The 18649-nt window shown below is 33.0% G+C and overlaps 1 protein-coding gene across 2 annotated transcripts in view; it reads right to left on the reverse strand.

The window, feature by feature from the left end:
- Nucleotides 1-18649, reverse strand: part of ASCC3 (activating signal cointegrator 1 complex subunit 3) — a 392749-nt gene that overhangs the window by 186145 nt on the left and 187955 nt on the right. For both annotated transcript variants that reach the window (XM_033234693.1, XM_033234694.1), the window contains one exon: nucleotides 3170-3304. In XM_033234693.1, coding sequence (XP_033090584.1) covers nucleotides 3170-3304 — 135 coding nt within the window. The remainder of the gene's footprint in view (nucleotides 1-3169; nucleotides 3305-18649) is intronic.

The following is an 18649-nucleotide window of genomic DNA, read 5'->3' on the forward strand; positions in this document are numbered from 1 at the left end:
GTGTCCTGGGAGATCCCCAAGCTCCATTTCTGAAGGTTAAACTACTCTTGGGAGACTTTCCTTTCCTTTCCCTACATTCTTGTTTCAGTGGACAAATCTGGAAATATAGGTAGTTTTTCCCCTGGGGGTGACTTTGATAATAAAGGGCAAAATTATATGAGAAGTCCTGAGGTGTAACTATTACTTACAGAGAGAAAAGAATCATTTCAGTTGCAGCTAAGGCATAGAAACAGACTTGTTACATGCACATGTGCGTACAGACAAATACATACACAGAAGGAGGATTTTCTTAATGGAGTTTTGTTATTTATACAAATAAAAATATATATTGTGTTAAATGAAACTGTAAAGAAGTGCTTTTAAAGATCTTAGTAAGTCAGGAATTGAGGTGATTACATTAAACACTTGGGGTAAAGCATCACTGTGGCATGGTAGGGATTAAGTCATATAACAGAAGGCATGAGGCTAAATTTCTGTGTACCATCGTACACAGAAATTTACCTTCTATTTAAATTTTAATTAAATTTACCTTCTAATTAAATTTTAATGTTTTAGGTTCTTAATTTCCCATTTTTCAAAAACATGGGAAATATCTTCCACCATGATGATAATAGCTCCCTTCAAATTGCTAGAATGTTAATACCATTTAAGTTCAAAGGCACTTCAAGAAATACGAAGGAAGGTACCACTAGCACTAGACAAATACTCTTAAATTCTAGAGCTTTGAGAAAATATTGAGAAAGATGACCTTATCTTTTGGTACAATATGCACTGTGGAGGGTTTCACTCTTTAAAATCTCTCTTTAGGAGAAGTGAGGGATATAGTTAGGTTGAAGAAATGGAAATGTTCTTCTATTTTATTAAAAAAAAAAAAAAAAAAAAAGACTCCATGCCCTAAGGTCTTCAGAAAGTCCCAGACTGGATGTGATCTGTTTGCTTTGGAACAAACAGGACACAGTATAGTGAAAATGGTGGACTTTGGAGTCAGACTGTCTCAAATCACGGCTTCACTATTTAATATGAGCTTCTCTGTGAAAATTATTTACTTTCTCAGTTTTCATTTCCTTATCTGTAAAACGGGAATAAGAATCTTAAAGGACAGCACAATGGTGCAGGTCAGATGAGAAAATTAAAGTGAAACATCTATTATAATGTCAGTCTCGGAAGAATAAAAGCTAAGAAAAAAAGTAATTCTGGGATACCTACTATCAGACAAATACTCTATGAAAGTCTGGGAATATAATGGTGAATAGGATAATGTTCTTAATAAATGTGTGTGCAATTCATTCTTCTTGGAAAAAAAAAGTCCAATAATAGTTGGATCAGGATAAAAATCAAGTACAATAAAAATATAAAAAAGCTATGATAAAAATGACTAGGGATTTTCAAATCTACCCAATTGTATCAAAACTTTCCATTTCTCTGTTATTTTTCTTCCAGCACAGTGATCTGTGAACTTGTGCTTGGTAACATTGCCTTAAATAAACATCATTTGAAAATGTCTCCATATAAATTATTGTAATATGCTCTAGAGTATTTCATACTATATTTGATTCACACATATACCATATCAAGAGATAATACCAGCAATATCATAGGTTATAAGGATTGAATGAGTTATATACAGTAATAAAAACAATGCCCGACACTAGTGACCACTTAATGTTAAGCATTACAATAACAACAATTAAATAATAAACCTGCATTATTTAAATTAGCAATAGTTCTCTGAATTGAGATGGATAAAGAAACCAGAAATCCACAAGATGGCTCTCAAGGTTTGGTTTTTAAACAGCATAGAGTTTTTTCATATTTCCAAAGAAATGAAACAAGACTTATGAATACCAACTTGACTTTTCAAAGACTCTCATAAATTCATGATTAATAAATAATTGGAAGGACACAAAGCTGTACAATCTGTACAATAAATGTTATGTAACAAAAGTAAAAACATATAGAAAATGAATAAATTTTGTATTTCTAAACTGAAAGAGAGTCTGATTTTCAAAACAATTGACATCAGCTTAATATAGAATTTAAAATATCAATATAAAATGGTGAAATTTATAGTACAGTTGCAATTAAATATATTTTACTTGGATAATAAATATAAAAGGGCATAGCACAATGTCTGGCAGCTAGCAGCTGTTCGGTAACCAATCAGTTAAATCTTACATTTTATATATATATGAAAAATTTAAAGTTATCATTTTATGCCAACAGATTTTTTTTTATTTCATAATTTATTTTCACAGCTTTAAAGCAGGAGTCAGCATACTTTTTCTGCAAAGAAACAGAAAGTAATTTATAGTAGCTATCACAACAACTCTATTCTTCTCCGGTAGTGCAAAAAAAGTCAGACAATAAAGAAACTGGTATGTTTATGTTCTGATAAAACTTTAATTATAAAACAGGTGGACACCTCTGGCCCAAAGGTGTCTTGATCTTGATCTAAATAATTACCTGATATAGTTAAATAAAATAAAATCTGATATAAATCTTAAGATACTACCAATACTCAAATTACCAGGAGGAGTGCTTCTTAAACTGTAATGTGTACAAAATCACCTGAGGATCTAGTTAAAATGTAGATTCTGGTTTGGTGAGTTTGGGTTGGGGCCTAAAGGTCTCCCTTTTTAACAAGGATGCAGGTGATCCCAAGACCTTTTTGTCCTTTGAGCCTATGTATATTGAATACCAAGGCAGCTGTTTACAAACTCTTTGGCTCAGAATTCCTTCACATTGCTTTAAAAAAAAAAAAAAAAAAAAAAAAGCCTTACTTATTTAGGTTATGTCTGTCAATATTAACCTTAGAAATCAAAACTGAGAAATTTTTAAAAAGTATTAATTATTTAGAAGTACAATAATAAACCCATTAGATGTTAACATAGGATATGAAATTTAACTGCATTTTATATTTTAACTATATTTTAAAGAGCAGGACTAAACACTTCAATTATAACCATATAGAAAGGAATAATAAGTGTTACGTCATACAGTGAAACCTTTTAATAAAAGATCATTAAGTCAAGAAAAAAGTCAAGATTATAACGTCATAAATCTGTAAAATTAACTCCTTGGAATTTGAGACTGTGGATTTTTCACATATAAAATACCTGAGATATGTGGCATGTTACCTGCTTTAATTCTTGTCCTCTTTGTTTCTTACCTGTTTTTCTGCAAGTACATAGTCATGTCCTTGGGTAGGAAAAAAGAAGGGAATATGGCCACAATTTTTTGCTCTTTCTATTAGAGACATAGCTGTTCTTACAGTGGCATTTCGAGCATGTACAAACACCATCACCTGAAAAGAAGAAAAGCTGTTTATTTACTATTCCAATTAATTAAATTATAGCTTAATAGTAGCCTGGATATCATTCCATATAAACAACTATTAATTTCTCAAAACAAAATCACAAATTTACGAATTCTCCAACATATCCTTATTTTAGAACAAAGTGTATAAAGGAAAAAGGCAAGTTAAATAAAAGTTAGCTTACAAGTTGATAGACGTTTGTGGAGTCTATAAAATTTGGAGTTTAATTTGTATGTTTCTCTTTTGAATACATAATTTATTATCATAGTCACTTATTATAGAGACAGCATAAAAAAATATTTGAGAGTTTTCTCACTGGAAGATTACTACATTCAGTGAAATTTCCAATTCCATAAAGATGTTTCAAGAAATTGAAAACAATAAAGAAAACTCTTCCTTGGACAAAATCATGTCTAAGAACAATCACTTAAAATACAAAGGTTAGGGGACTGCTGGAGATAAAAATGCTTCTATAGAAGTACCTGGAATTCTCTGTGCGGCAAGCCTTCCTGTGGAATTATTCATGAAGTGACTGAGGATATCTGAATTACAGAGAAGGTGTGTGTCTGAATGCTGTGTCAAGGAGAAGTGGGGAAAAAAATGCATCTTCAGGGACAGTCACTAGGTACGGTGTGAATACAACGGAAGAGAATTAGGGAGTGTTTAGCAGCTTGCCTTTGCTGCTTGTCAGTACCTGCCTTCTTTCCTCTGTAAGTTTCTTCTTTGACCTCTACCTTCCATCACAATCAGCTCAATCCCAGCATTCCCAAAGAGCCATTAGTGTGATAAAAATTATTTTTTTCATATGGACTAGTGCTCTTTTTCAATTTTATCTGGTGTGAATAAAAGCAACTTTAAACAATTTTAACACTGTTAACAATCTGGAATATACAATCTGAAGATATTAAGTGTGGGTGCAGTAAGTAACTTAAAGAAACGTTTCCCTAGCCCCTGCTTTCAACTAAACTCACACATCTAAATATCTGGAATCACTAAAGTATTCCGCTTAGGCCTCAAGCAACTTGGAGGTTCTAATCTTTGCCCCTCTTCTCAGTATCTCCCCTATACTCCTCTGTTAATTACATTTTTCTGGAAGCTAAAACTTTCATGTTTTTTGCAGGCTACACATTTATGAGGATATTCAAAGACTGTATCTAGTCAGGGAATTGATAGGTTCATGTGAGCTGACCTAAGTAAAACAAAGGATCATTTTGAGGGCTAACAAAAATGAAAAGCAAAATGAGGTCTGGGATTTGACCAGAAAGGAGACAGGGTGACACAAAGGTATCTATACCTCCATAGAGGTATCTCTATATTTAAGCCATAATAACCTTATGTCTACAAACTTGTCAAGGTAAGTGTTCCACATATAAGATGCTTATTAAAATTCACAGTAAAATATCAGATAACAATCATTCAAGAAACTGGAATGCTTACATAAGTAATATTATTTTAGGTACATTCAAAGTAAAGGAGAACAGATAATTTGGAGAATAAGAAGTTCCTCAAAATGAAACAAAACAAAAAAAAACCCAAAATGTTTACAGAAAAACAAAAAGCACTGCAAGTCCTCAGGAGAAATTTAATAAGCTAATTACAGTTACCAAAGGCATAAACCTTGAGATTTCATACTTTATCACAGCTTCAACTTATTTACTGATACTAATATGTTTTGAAAAGAAATATAATAAGAATATTTTAAGGCTGGGCATGGCAGCTCACACCTGTAATCCCAGCACTTTGGGAGGCCAAGGCGGGTGGATCACACGGTCAAGAGATTGAGACCGTCGTGGCCAACATGGTAAAACCCTGTCTCTACTAAAAATACAAAAATTAGCTGGGCATGGTGGTGCGTGCCTGTCATCTCAACTACTCAGGAGGCTGAGGCAGGAGAATCACTTGAACCCGGGAGGCGGAGGGTGCAGTGAGCCGGGATGATGCCACTGCACTCCAGCCTGGCAACAGAGCTGTCTCAAAAAAAAAAAAAAAAAAAAGAAAAGAAAAGAAAAGAAAGAAAGAAGAAAGAAAGAAAGAAAGAAAGGAAGAAAGAAAGAATATTTTAAAAAGAATACACTAATAGAATTTATTTCAGAAAGTTTTGCAGGTACTGGGACATTCTGTTTTCCTTACTTTTCAACTAAGGAAAACAAGTCTCTTGATTTTTGATAGGCTCACTAGGCTTTCATGGGTAAACATCTTTACTTCATAGGATGTTACGAACTGCCACATAGGTTCAAATTGTGATATTTTCATAATGACTGATATACTATTTAATGCTAAGATAGAAAATTCTGTCCTGCTGAAGATTCATCAGTTTCAGAATTTGTCAAATTCTATCATTCTATCTCTTACAAATGGTAGGGACATTTCCATTGTAAGTTTCTTCTTAAAGAGCAAGGCAGATTTTTTTTTCTCTTCTATAAAAATAAATTTTACCACCCAAAAAACCTCATTAACCCCCAAATTAATTTTAAGAAAACTGGAATTAAAATGAAGTTACTTCTTATTTTGTTAATTCATTCGTCATTCATTCATTCATATGCTTCTGAACATGCATTAGCTAGCAAGTTCTGATAAAACTACCATGAAAACGAGAGACAAAGCCCCTGTCTCCAGCTCCCTGGAGATGAGAATCTAGTATGCTGAATTAAATAATCACAAAATATTTTTTACTTGATAAGTATTTAGTAGGCATGTATGTGTAAAAAAGAGTTAAAAATAGAGATGAAAATAGACAAGATGTGGTCTCTTCTATAAAAAACCTGTATAATTTAAGGAGAAAGATAAAATTGTACACACAACTTAGGCAGCTGAACCAAAGAGAAGATAACGTGAGGATAATGTGGGAACCCTAAACATGGAGCTACTTGGTTTTCTTCATTCATCCATCCCAAGATATTTATGCAGTTCCTACTATGTGCCAAATACGGTACCAAGTGCTTAGTACAGCACCAGGGATACTATGATAACTATATTTCAAAGATCTAAATGTGTACATTACTGTTATGGGGAGAAAATTCTCTGATAATCATTCCTATCATTCCAAGGTTAAAGTTGCATAAAGGAGGCTACAGTAGTATTTGGAATATTTAATTTTGTTATTTTTAGTGTGTTAGCTTAAAGGAGTACATTCTCTTCTAAAGTTTCTCACAGTGAGACCTAGGGACTACTACATCCGAATCACTGTTGCTGCTTATTAAAATAGATTTCTGGGTCCTCCTTTAAAGCCAGCTGAGTAAGGAAATCTAAGGGAGGGATCTAGAAATTGAATTATTAACAACTACTGAAATGACCACAGCACTACTGTATGAAATTGGTTAATAATTACTACCAACTTAATTTTCCCCTCTGAAGCTGAAAGAGGATTAAAAGGTAAAATAAAACCACGATTACAAAGATATTTTAAGAATCTCCCAATAATATCTTTATTTACCTATACATATGAAATATCAGGAAATTTTAAGGTATTTTATATAACTAATATAGCACCAACATTATTTCCCAGATGGGCCAGAGTTTTATAATGCTACCAGATTTCCATTCTCCATAATTCAAATGCCACATTATGTAAATCTTGTTGAATTAGCAGATATGGAGAACATAAGGGAAAATAAAATATGACCTAAATCTTCATTAATTATTTCAGTCTTACTTGTCAACTTTTCATTTTGCAAATTATTTTCTACTGCAGCCAAGAGAAATATTAGTTACAACTTAAAGTAACAATTTCTTTTTATTAAAGGATCCATCATGTCAGTGTTAAGTAAAATAAACTTTTTTTTTTAATTAAAAATTTCATGTGTTGAAGCTCCAACTGAAGTCATTACAAGGTTTTGGGTCTCCATAAACACATCTGATTTTATGGTTTTCTAATTTGGTTAATTAACTTAAATAGACTCATATGAAAATTACAAGTAATAGGACAGCATTGTTTCATTTGACAGAAATAACTCCAAATTAATATTAGAAACATTTTTTGGTAACAGAGCAGCAGTTAAACTGGTGTGTGTCATTAAAATAAGAACAGAATAGTAAGATTAAGTCAATAATGATGGCAAATTTAGATTGTTTTATGAAACTGTTAATACTTTTGAGTTTTTAGGTTATGCATTTAAAAGTATTTTATATATTTATTTTTAGTTTCAAAAGGCATTTTTCCTATTGTTTTATTTTTATTATGGAAAAGTTCACATAGAAACAAAAGTAGGCAGAATGTGGTCATAAACTGCAAAAGCCATTTATTTTTAAAATATATGATGGAACCATGCCTGTACTTGGGGGAAAAAAGTAAGTAAATTTGAGTTCTGGTCCTGTTAGTTGATCTGTCAAAGAAAGTGTTTTTCACATGAGATACAGATTAAAATTAATAAAGGAGTAAAAGCTCAGAAAATAATGATTCAAAAAACTGGAATGCTTAAGTAACACATACTGTTTTAGGATGTATTCAAAGGAAAGATGGACATATTATTTGAAAAAGATTTGAAAATTCTTCCTTGGAGTATTGCTAAATATCAACGTGAGTTAGAATAAATTATTTAACCTCTTAAATTCTTATTTCCCCCAGAACATACAAAAAGAGTTACAATCTATCACAGGATTACTATAAGAATCAAAGGATTAATGTAAGGGAAAACACTGTGTTTAGTAAAATGGTAATTCTAAAATTTTAGAAAGCTTCAAAATCACCTGGCAAGCTTGTTAAAAACACAGATTGTTGCTCTTTCCCCCAATCCCCTTCCTGACTATATAGGTCTGGGGCAAGCCATGAAACTGCATTTCTAAGGAGTTCAAAGATGCTAATATTCTTGTCCAGGAACTTTGAGAACCTGTGCCACAGCTGGTAAATATTAACACCATTATTAGGGGAATAAACATAAACAAAATTAATCTTGCCTAAAAGATTAAACGGACCAGTATGCAACTGTTATACACTGACCACCATGCACCTATTTTCTACTCACTTATATGCATATGTGCGTGTGTGTATGTGTATTTAACACTATACTAAACAATTTAAAACACTTCCCGTTTAGCAACCTTTGTAAGGAGGTAACCTCTTTTCTTTTCTTTTCTTTTCTTTCTTTTTTTTTTTTTTTTTTTGAGACGGAGTCTCGCTCTGTCGCCAGGCTGGAGTTCAGTGGTGCGATATCAGCCCACTGCAATCTCTGCCTCCCAGGTTCAAGTGATTCTCCTGCCTCAGCCTCCTAAGTAGCTGGGACTACAGGTGCACACCACCTCACCTGGCTAAATAGTTTTTATAATTAAATGTATAAATTATTTTGAACAGGAGACATAATTGATAACAATGAGGCTATAACAATATATTCATAATAAGATAGTATATTTGCTATGGTTATTTTACTGCTATGGGTTTTATGGTAAAAAGCCTAAAAAAACACTTAAACAATGCACTTATTTAACAATGCACTTAAAAGGGTGATGATGAAAACTGTGGTCTAAGTGGCGAATTTATATTTTAGTTTACCTGGAAAAGCTTTAGGAAGAAAAAAGAGACATGACCTAGCAGAAGAAATCAACAGCAGTTCAAGGGGAAAGTATCCATATGTTCAAAGTTACAGAGAAGAGAGCAAATGCATGTGGTGGTCAATACAGACTTTTTATAGAAATGGACATGTGGACAAAAATAATACCACCTGAAAAGGTAAAACATAACCTCATAAAAAATGATAAAGTAAATCATTCATTTCAAGGGTCAGAAAAACAAAAACAAAAACAAAAAAAACCTGATACTACTAAAAGAAATACCTGAAAAATTATTTTTATGTTAGAGAAGTATTTTAAACTTAACAGAGAAAGGCCATCATAGTTAAAACAATATTGATTTTAATAAAGGAATACATATCACATGGTCAAAAAATGTGGCTTGAAGAAATATTTTTAAAAAGTATGCAAACCATGGAAAAAACCTAAAGACAATCTTGGAATTGTAATTGATAATTTTAAAGTGGTGGAGTTATAAACAGGAGCTCTTGATTCTTTTATAAAAATGAAGATGAGCAAGAAAGCATTTAGATATGTATATCTGAGTAAACTGAGTTAATATAAATATGTGAGATCTTATGAAAAAATCTTAAACATTTTAAAACATAGTTTTGTGGCTACTGAATTACCTGAGAAGTTTATACATTTTTCATAAAACTTCATTTAAGAAATAAAAAAGAAACTCTCATACATACATGGAAGAGATGAACATTACTACTATGATTAAGTAGTTCTTCCTGGCTGCTTCCAGATACAAGTGCTGTGATGCCTTATCCTTTTGGGCATCCAAATAATTCAGATGCCTCTCACTTAAGTATTTATCACTGCCTATCTTTTATTTTTAACTATTTTTGTGCTTGACTTAGTTCCTCTGCTAGTCTGTGATTATCCAACAATTACGTGACAGGCACTGCGGACATATAATGGGCTCGCCTAGCACTGGTCCCTGTACTTCTGGAGCTTATATCTAATTATACGGTGAAGGACTGGAGTCTAGGAAGATCATGAACACAGAAGCCACCATTCATTACATGAACAACTATAGGAGGAAATAACCAAAAATCAATAAATACAATAATCCAGATATTAATTAGGATACTCCCTCTCAAAGATGACAAAGTACTTGATTTTAAAGGTCATAACACTCTAAAGTTCTTCATTATTGGCCCTTTGGGTGTTATCTCTCTGAACCTTTCCTGTTGTTTAAAACTCCCATGCATTTGTGTATTTCTAGGACGTTAGCCATGTTTTTCACTTAGTCCTCCTGCTGACTGCATTTGTGTAAATTCTATAAACCTGCAAAGCCCAGTTCTAGTGATCCTTCTCCAATCTCGCCTGGGAAAAGTAATCACTCCCATCACACTTTGTTCATACTTGCACCTTGTGTAATCATAAGCTTACATAGCTCACCCCAGTGTTAGGACTAATCATAAAAGACACCATTTATTGGGTCATACTATGTGCTAGGCCCATTACTAGGTACAATACACATGTTATCTTACTGTTAACCACATAGCGAGATAGGTAATTGTATTAGTATTTTACAGAAGAGAAAACTAAAGCTCAGAGCATTTTAATAACTTGCCAGTCATTCAGAAGCAGAATAGGGAGTTCATCTCAGATTTGACATTTCAAAGCCTACTTTCTTTCCATCAAGTTATAGCTCTTCCTTGAATGCTGCCTGACAGCAGAGCTTACATTTTGCTAATTTTGAGGTCTACATACCACCCTTCCTGCTATCATCCAATCAGTGGATGCTCAATAAATATTGCTGAAATTACAGTGTTAAAAATGGTCAGCTTTCACAAAGACCATTCATTTTTCAGCAGAGATTTGAAATTAAAAGTTTATAAATTACAATAGCTTAGTAGGCTGAGTTAATACTTTTCATTCACAACTTTATTAAATATGAGGTAACAAGCGAACTTCCAATTACTCAACTAAATAATTTTCATGGATAGTTTTATTTAAATTTAACAGCAAACCTCTCATTGATATTTAATAAATGAAAGTTGCTGCTAAGTCTTTTGATACTGTTGTAGAAATACGTGTATGCATATTTTAGTGCTATTGGAAGGTGTAAAATTTGTGATTTAAAAAAGAAATGACTTATAAGCTATTCTGAAGATTAGCTCATACGAAAAAATTCCGGACTTTGAGGTCAAAATTGGTTTCTAAATCTAAGCTACCTACATTAAAAATTAATCAAATGTATTAATCAAAATACAGTCTTCCCTTGGTATCCATGGGAGACTGGTTTCAGGACTCCCTGTGGATACCAAATGCTTAAGACCTTTACATAAAATGGTGTAGTATTTGCATTTAACCTATGCACATCCTTCTGTATACTTTATATCATGTCTTGATAATATCTAATACAACATAAATGCTTTGTAAATTGTTATTATACTGTATTGTTTAGGGGATAATGACAAGAAAAAAATTCTACATGTCCAGTACAGATGCAACCACTCTTTTTTTCCTCAAATATTTTCCATGTGAAGTTGTTTAATCCACAAATGTAGAACCCATGGATATGGAGGGCCACCTGTAATGTACTACTGAACAGGAATAAAGAAAGCATCCTTACTTTGGGTAAAGGTAAAAAAAATGACACTACTACATTTGGATTACATCAATAAAACTATCATTTACTAAAAATAGGGCTAAAATGATAAATGTTAAAACTGTCTATTAATCATGAGTGTTATCAAATTGCATTTAACAACCAGCACTTATTATTAGATATTCTTGGCAACCAATAAAATTACTACAGCACATGTTTTTTGTTTAAAGACATAGCTAAACATTTATTAGATACACCAGGAAAATATAAACTACCTCAAATAGGGTTAATTTATGCTGCCCTAGCTATATAAGACTGTGTAATTCATTGACTAGTCTTCATTCGTGAAGTTATGTAAATAAGCCAAGGAAAGTAATCCACAATAGAGAGATGTGTTTCCACAGCTTCAAGCTATGTAATTAGATCTACACTTGGCAGTTCGGAGCCAGTTCAGGACTCTCATGCAGCTCTTCTCAAGAAACCCAAGCTTTTAAGTGATAAAGAGATTCAGGTTATTATTACTGAATTATATATAGAATACTACTCTGAATATGAAACATTCCTTATCAATTTCACTTAAAAATCATCTTAATATTCATCAGCTTTTATGTTTGAGTTGTGGAGAGCTTTAATTGCTATATTTTATTTAAAAAAATCAATAATACTTTACATCTCCTAAAATCTAAAAGATACCTGTTATTAAAAAGTATAATTTAAAAAACCAGATGACTAAGTGTACATTATGTACCATGACAGCAAAAATACAAATAGTCATATTTCTAAGTCAACTATAAAAAATATTATCTCACAATCAATTCACCAATATAGCGAGACATTATACAATATATTTAGAAACATAAGACATATTTCAGCAGTCTCTGAAATACTAGGACCCCAGAAAATAGAGCAAAAAGTATAGTTCATTAAGTATAAAATTTTAAAACAGTAAATGTTTTGAATGCATTTCTCCTTTACTGTAAATTTTTTCTCTAATTAAAACAATGTTTTCTTAAGCATATGTATTTTTTGGGGGTAATATAATTTATGTTATCCAACTGATGCTGGAATAAATTTTCTATACATTCTTAATATGCATTCAATTAATCTGAGATATGAATTCATTTTTGCAACTTATATTTATAAACATAAATAACTTAATACTATAATGCTACAAATGTGTATTTTATATCTTACTATTTTCTTGAACATAGACTATGTTATAATTTTTATTTGGTATTTATAACACACAAAAGAAAATAAACATAATCATACATATTAATTTTACTTGCTCGTAATTACTTATACAAATTTAATAAAAATCAATTTTTTGTTTTAGAAAAATTGGTTAGCAATCTAGACTAACTTACCAAATTCTTACCTGATGCCAGACTAATCTACATAATATATAGACTTGTGCTGAATATCAGCAGTGTTTAAGAATCAAGCAGACCTATGTTCAAATCATAGCTCAGCATTTATATACTAGGCAAACTTGGGCAAGTTCACCTGCACTTCAATTTTTATCTGTAAGATGGAGATAACAGTATCTGCCCTACAAGGGTGCTGTGGGAAGAACAAACAGTAATTACAAAGTATAGGAAGAAGCCTAGCACATGGAAGTGATCCATTTGGTAGGACAAGGTTTAGTTGTTTTACAGAAGTTTTTCTAACATTCACCCCAGATTTATTTGTTAAACTTCCCATTCACTGGGACCAAGACCAATACTGATCTCTCTGCGGCAAGAGGAAAACAAAACTGCACTTCTTTCTACATATAACAATTCTTCAAATATTTGGAAACTGCTATCAGATCTCCAGTACGACTTTCTCTTTCTTGAACTAAACATCACCAGTTCTCAATGCTGTTTTTCATAAATGCTGGTTTTTCATGGTTTGACACTAGATGAATTCTATGTACTTCATATTTCTTCAATACTAAAAAGTATACATTCAAGCAAGATAATTTGCTGAAGAAATTTTTAAAAAAATTTATAAATGCTTCATGTCTAAAGTGTTCTTAGCTTGATTATACAGTTTAATATGATATTTTCAAAAATATATGAACTTGAACATCAATTCCAGTTAGAAACTTGAAAAAAATTTTAGTAACTTAAAACTACTATGAAACTACAGATCTTTCACCCACACTATTGAAAATTTCCTTAGGCCTCAGATTTTCTAGTTGGAATTTTAAAAATTATTCTTTTCTTTTTTTTCTTCTGTTCCAATTGGAATTTATAAACATATTCTCTGAATTGTTTTCTCTCTTTAGGGCATTAAGTGGTTAAATGAAGATGTCAGTTGTGTGGTGGGAAAAAACTTTGAAATGGAAGTGAAGAAGCCAAGGTTCTAGTCTCAATTCCAAAGCATAAGCATATCTCACTTTGGGCATAGTATTTGGCTTAATTTTCTCATCTGTAAATAAGCTGGACTAGGTGAACTTGACGATGCTCTAGAAAATTTAATGACAAAATCAGCATAATGATGATCTATTAAATACCATCTTTGAAATACTTTTTTTATAAAATAAAATTACTAGGGATCTGATCAGAAGATGTTAAAAATATTATTTAATAAATATAACCTACAATTTAAGAAAAAATTAGAATATTATCCATTTTAACTTTTAAGTAAGTAATATAACTCAACATTATTTTTGGCAATGATTCAAATTATAAAGACAATATTTACACCATGATATGAATTTAAGATACATATATATGATGACTATAGAGTATATCTTCTTTATATCATATTTTATGGTAAGTTTTTGATACACTCTTAACTGTTATTTATGTTAAAAGCATTTAAATTGAAAACTTGATTTTGTTACGGGTTTTTACATAAAAAGCATTTAGCCAAACCAACAAACTGAGGTGTGCAAGTTTTGGTCTGTATAGTGAATATAGTATGAATTGTGAGAATTTTTATATGCAAGGAGTTCACAATTAGTGAGAAAAAATAATAAAACTGAAGGTGGAAAAGCTGTCAAAAAAAAAAAGCTTTCAAGCTCAGTGCTGGTTTGTAGAGTTGGGGCAGCATTTTCAGTTACAGGTCTGTCTTATTATATATGCAAATAATTGACTTTATACCTGATTTGAGAAAACGGAGGAATCACAGTTGTTCAATGACTAAAAGATACTATGTTTGAAACCATATAGTACACCCAATCAGTATTCACTCAGTATAGACAATCAGTGTTCAAGCTGGGATTTTAGGACCAAAAAGGAAAACTGCTGATTTGCTTGGTCCAATGCACACATGACAAAGTAGATGACCAAATCCATTTCTGTAACAAAAATGAAACTTCTACTCCATATGTGAAATATGTCTACTAAGTATCACCACAGAACAGAAATTACTGATCTTTATGTAAATTATGAAAAACTAATGCTGTAGGGAAGCAGCTAAAAAATTTTTTTAAATGTGGAATTTGTTTTTCCAACAAACTCTTGTAGCAGCTCAACATATTAAAAAAAAAAAAAAAAAAAAAAAAGATTAAAGCAACCGAAGTACATCTGAGAGAAATCCACATCTCTTTTCTCACTTCCAAATAGCACACTTCTCCCTACTCCTAACCTCATAACAGCAATTCCTGTGACACCTCAGAGCACCTTGAAGCAGTCTAAATATTACAGGTACAGGAGGAAATCTTCTAGTGGAAAGGGACTGCTGAAAATTACATTTGTTCTTGGATAAAAGTTTGAAAATTCTAAAATCTCATCATCCCTTTCATTTTCCTGAATAATATTTTTGGGAAAAAAATTTGGCTAAAAATATTCATTTAAAAATAAAACAGGCCAGGTACGTGGCTCATGCCTTTAATCCCAGCACTTTGGGAGGCCTAGGCTGGAAGGTCACGTGAGGCCAGGAGTTTGAGACTAGAGTGGGCAACAAAAGGAGACCCCCTCTCTAGAATAAATTAAAACAAAAAACAAAAAAAAAACCTGTGCACAGTGGCACATGCCTGTAGTGCCAGACACTTGGGAGGCTGAGATGGGAAGTGGCTTGAAGCTCAGGAGTTTGAGGCAGCAGTGAGCTATGATCATACCACTACACTCTAGCCTAGGTGACGGAGGAAGTCTCAATCTCAATCAATCAAAAATAAAACAGATTCACTGTTTCTAAAGAGTTTATAAAACCATTCCCTATTAAAGGGACGAGGTTTGTTTGCAGAAACAGTTAACTCCAAGTCTGAGAAGTGGAAGGTACAAAATTAGATCTTAGAAGATCCTATTGTGCAAAATGGTAAAAACCAGAAGCTAGCTTGAAGGGGCTTCCACTGGTCAAATTTGGGTCAATATTATTTTCAAAGTAAATAGTATAGTGATAGACTGTAACACTTTCAAGATATCCACAGAGATGTAAATTATAAAAGTCCACAGAGATATAAATTAATAAATAGGAGAGAAGAAGCTAGTCCATATGTATAGTGGGATGAAGGAAATGATGAAGTTAGAAAATCATCAAAAGATGCTAAAATGAATGGGTAAAAGTTTGATGAGGGGCACTATATATTTAGTCACAAAAGTATCTCCTCCCTTATTAGAAACAAAGGGGAAAATAATGACTTTATATGGAGAAACTTAGAGGAAACAACCTTTAACAAGTGATAAAAATGAATGCCAGCAATGCTGGACAAATCCAGTAACATTTACTACCTGGTGTGAAGTACTATGACACAACATCACTTCTGTTGTATTATTGTTACAAAACCAATAGGGCTTAATCATGAAGGAACTTTAGACAAACTCAAATTGGGAGTCATTTTACAAAATAATTGATATATGCTCTTTGAAAAATGTCAAAGTCAAATCCAGGAAGACAAAATAAGGTCAAAGAACTGTTCTAAATTAAAGGAAACTAAATGGACATGATAAATTAATGCAATATGCAATCTTGGACAGTGATCTTGAACCAGAAAAAAAATTATCTATAAAAGACATTATTATTATTCATTATTAATACAGATGCAAAAATCATCAACAAAATACTAGCAAGTTTAGTAGACCCTGTGTGTCCCTTCCAGACACCTTGGGTTTTGTTGGAAGATAATCCTCCCTTAAATTTCTGGTGTTCCTACACATCCAGGGCCTTGTGAGTAACAGAAACTAAAGTGCTAAACAGACAGAGAATGTCTTCACTTCCCCAGAGCCATTTTCTCCAATTCAAAGGGTTAAGAAAAGCCTAGAGACTCCTTTCTTATCTCCCAAGGAGTCAACTGCTTACATTCCAGGATATAGGCCTTCTTTTCTTTCCTCAAGGGAGTCTGCGTAAGTTCCATAGTAAAAGATAAGGTCCTTGCATGGCCAATTGGTCTACTTTTTTTCTCTCCTCTCTTTCTCTCTCCAGAGGAGAGGATGAGCAGATGTGCCCATAGCTCCTATACAAGCTCAGAGTTTCATAATTTTGGAGTACCTCTCCTGTGGTGCAACCCACGCACATGCAGTAGCTGGCTCCTGCCATGTAGATAGATCAGTGGGGAGGTGAAACACAGTCTGGACCCTGACAAAGGTGTCAAAGCTAGCCTATGGCAGGCTACCTTTTAGTATGCAGGTAGGGAAACATCTTAGACACTTTATAGTTTCAGACTTATTTAACAGGTCTCTCTGACACTATTTCTGGAGCAGTTACTAATTTAAATGCTGTGCTATTTAGCAATGCCCACTTTATTTGCCTTAGATAGCTACAGTACTGTAGATGATAGCTACACTTCTCATCTACTCATTTGTAAAACAAAGAAGAAATGAGATGAGATCTAAGACTATTATTCTCTTAAAAACAGAACCTTATTTTACAATATTAAATATAGACACATGATTTCTTTCTTAGCATCCCCTCACACTTAAATATGCTACTATGGATATAGATCAATGGAACAGAACAGAGCCCTCAGAAATAATACCACACATCTACAGCCATCTGATCTTTGACAAACTTGACAAAAACAAGAAACGGGGAAAGGATTCCCTATTTAATAAATGGGGCTGGGAAAACTGGCTAGCCATATGTAGAAAGCTGAAACTGGATGCCTTCCTTACAACTTATACAAAAATTAATTCAAGATGGATTAGAGACTTAAATGTTAGACCGAAAACCATAAAAACCCTAGAAGAAAACCTAGGCAATACCATTCAGGACATAGGCATGGGCAAGGACTTCATGTCTAAAACACCAAAAGCAATGACAACAAAAGCCAAAATTGACAAATGGGATCTAATTAAACTAAAGAGCTTCTGCACAGCAAAAGAAACTACCATCAGAGTGAATAGGCAACCTATAGAATGGGAGAAAATTTTTGCAATCTACTCATCAGACAAAGGGCTAATATCCAGAATCTACAAAGAACTCAAACAAATTTACGAGAAAAAAACAAACAACCCCATCAAAAAGTGGGCAAAGGATATGAACAGACATTTCTCAGAAGAAGACATTCATACAGCCAACAGACACATGAAAAAATGCTCATCATCACTGGCCATCAGAGAAATGCAAATCAAAACCACAATGAGATATCATCTCACACCAGTTAGAATGGCGATCATTAAAAAGTCAGGAAACAAAGGTGCTGGAGAGGATGTGAAGAAATAGGAACATTTTTACACTGTTTGTGGGACTGTAAACTAGCTCAACCATTGTGGAAGACAGTGTGGTTATTCCTCAAGGATCTAGAACTAGAAATACCAACCAGCCATCCACTTACTGGGTATACACCCAAAGGATTATAAATCATGCTGCTATAAAGACACATGAACACGTATGTTTATTGCGGCACTATTCACAATAGCAAAGACTTGGAACCAACCCAAATGTCCATCGGTGACAGACTGGATTAAGAAAATGTGGCACACATACACTGTGGAATACTATGCAGTCATAAAAAAGGATGAGTTCCTGACCTTTGTAGGGACATGGACACAGCTGGAAACCATCATTCTCAGCTAACTATCGCAAGGACAGAAAACCAAACACCACATGTTCTCACTCATGGTTGGGAATTGAACAATGAAAACACTTGGACACAGGAAGGGGAACATCACACACCGGGGCCTGTTGTGGGGTGGCGGGAGCGGGGAGGGATAGCATTAGGAGATATACCTAATATAAATGACGAGTTAATGGGTGCAGCACACCAACATGGCACATGTACACGTATGTAACAAACCTGCACATTGTGCACATGTACCCTAGAACTTAAAGTATAATGAAAAAGAAAAAAAAAATGCTACTATGAAAACAAATTAAAAATTGATAAAAACGATAGC

The sequence above is a fragment of the Trachypithecus francoisi genome, unplaced genomic scaffold (assembly GCF_009764315.1).
Source record: "Trachypithecus francoisi isolate TF-2019V2 unplaced genomic scaffold, Tfra_2.0 Lachesis_group15, whole genome shotgun sequence".
Lineage (NCBI taxonomy): Eukaryota > Metazoa > Chordata > Mammalia > Primates > Cercopithecidae > Trachypithecus > Trachypithecus francoisi.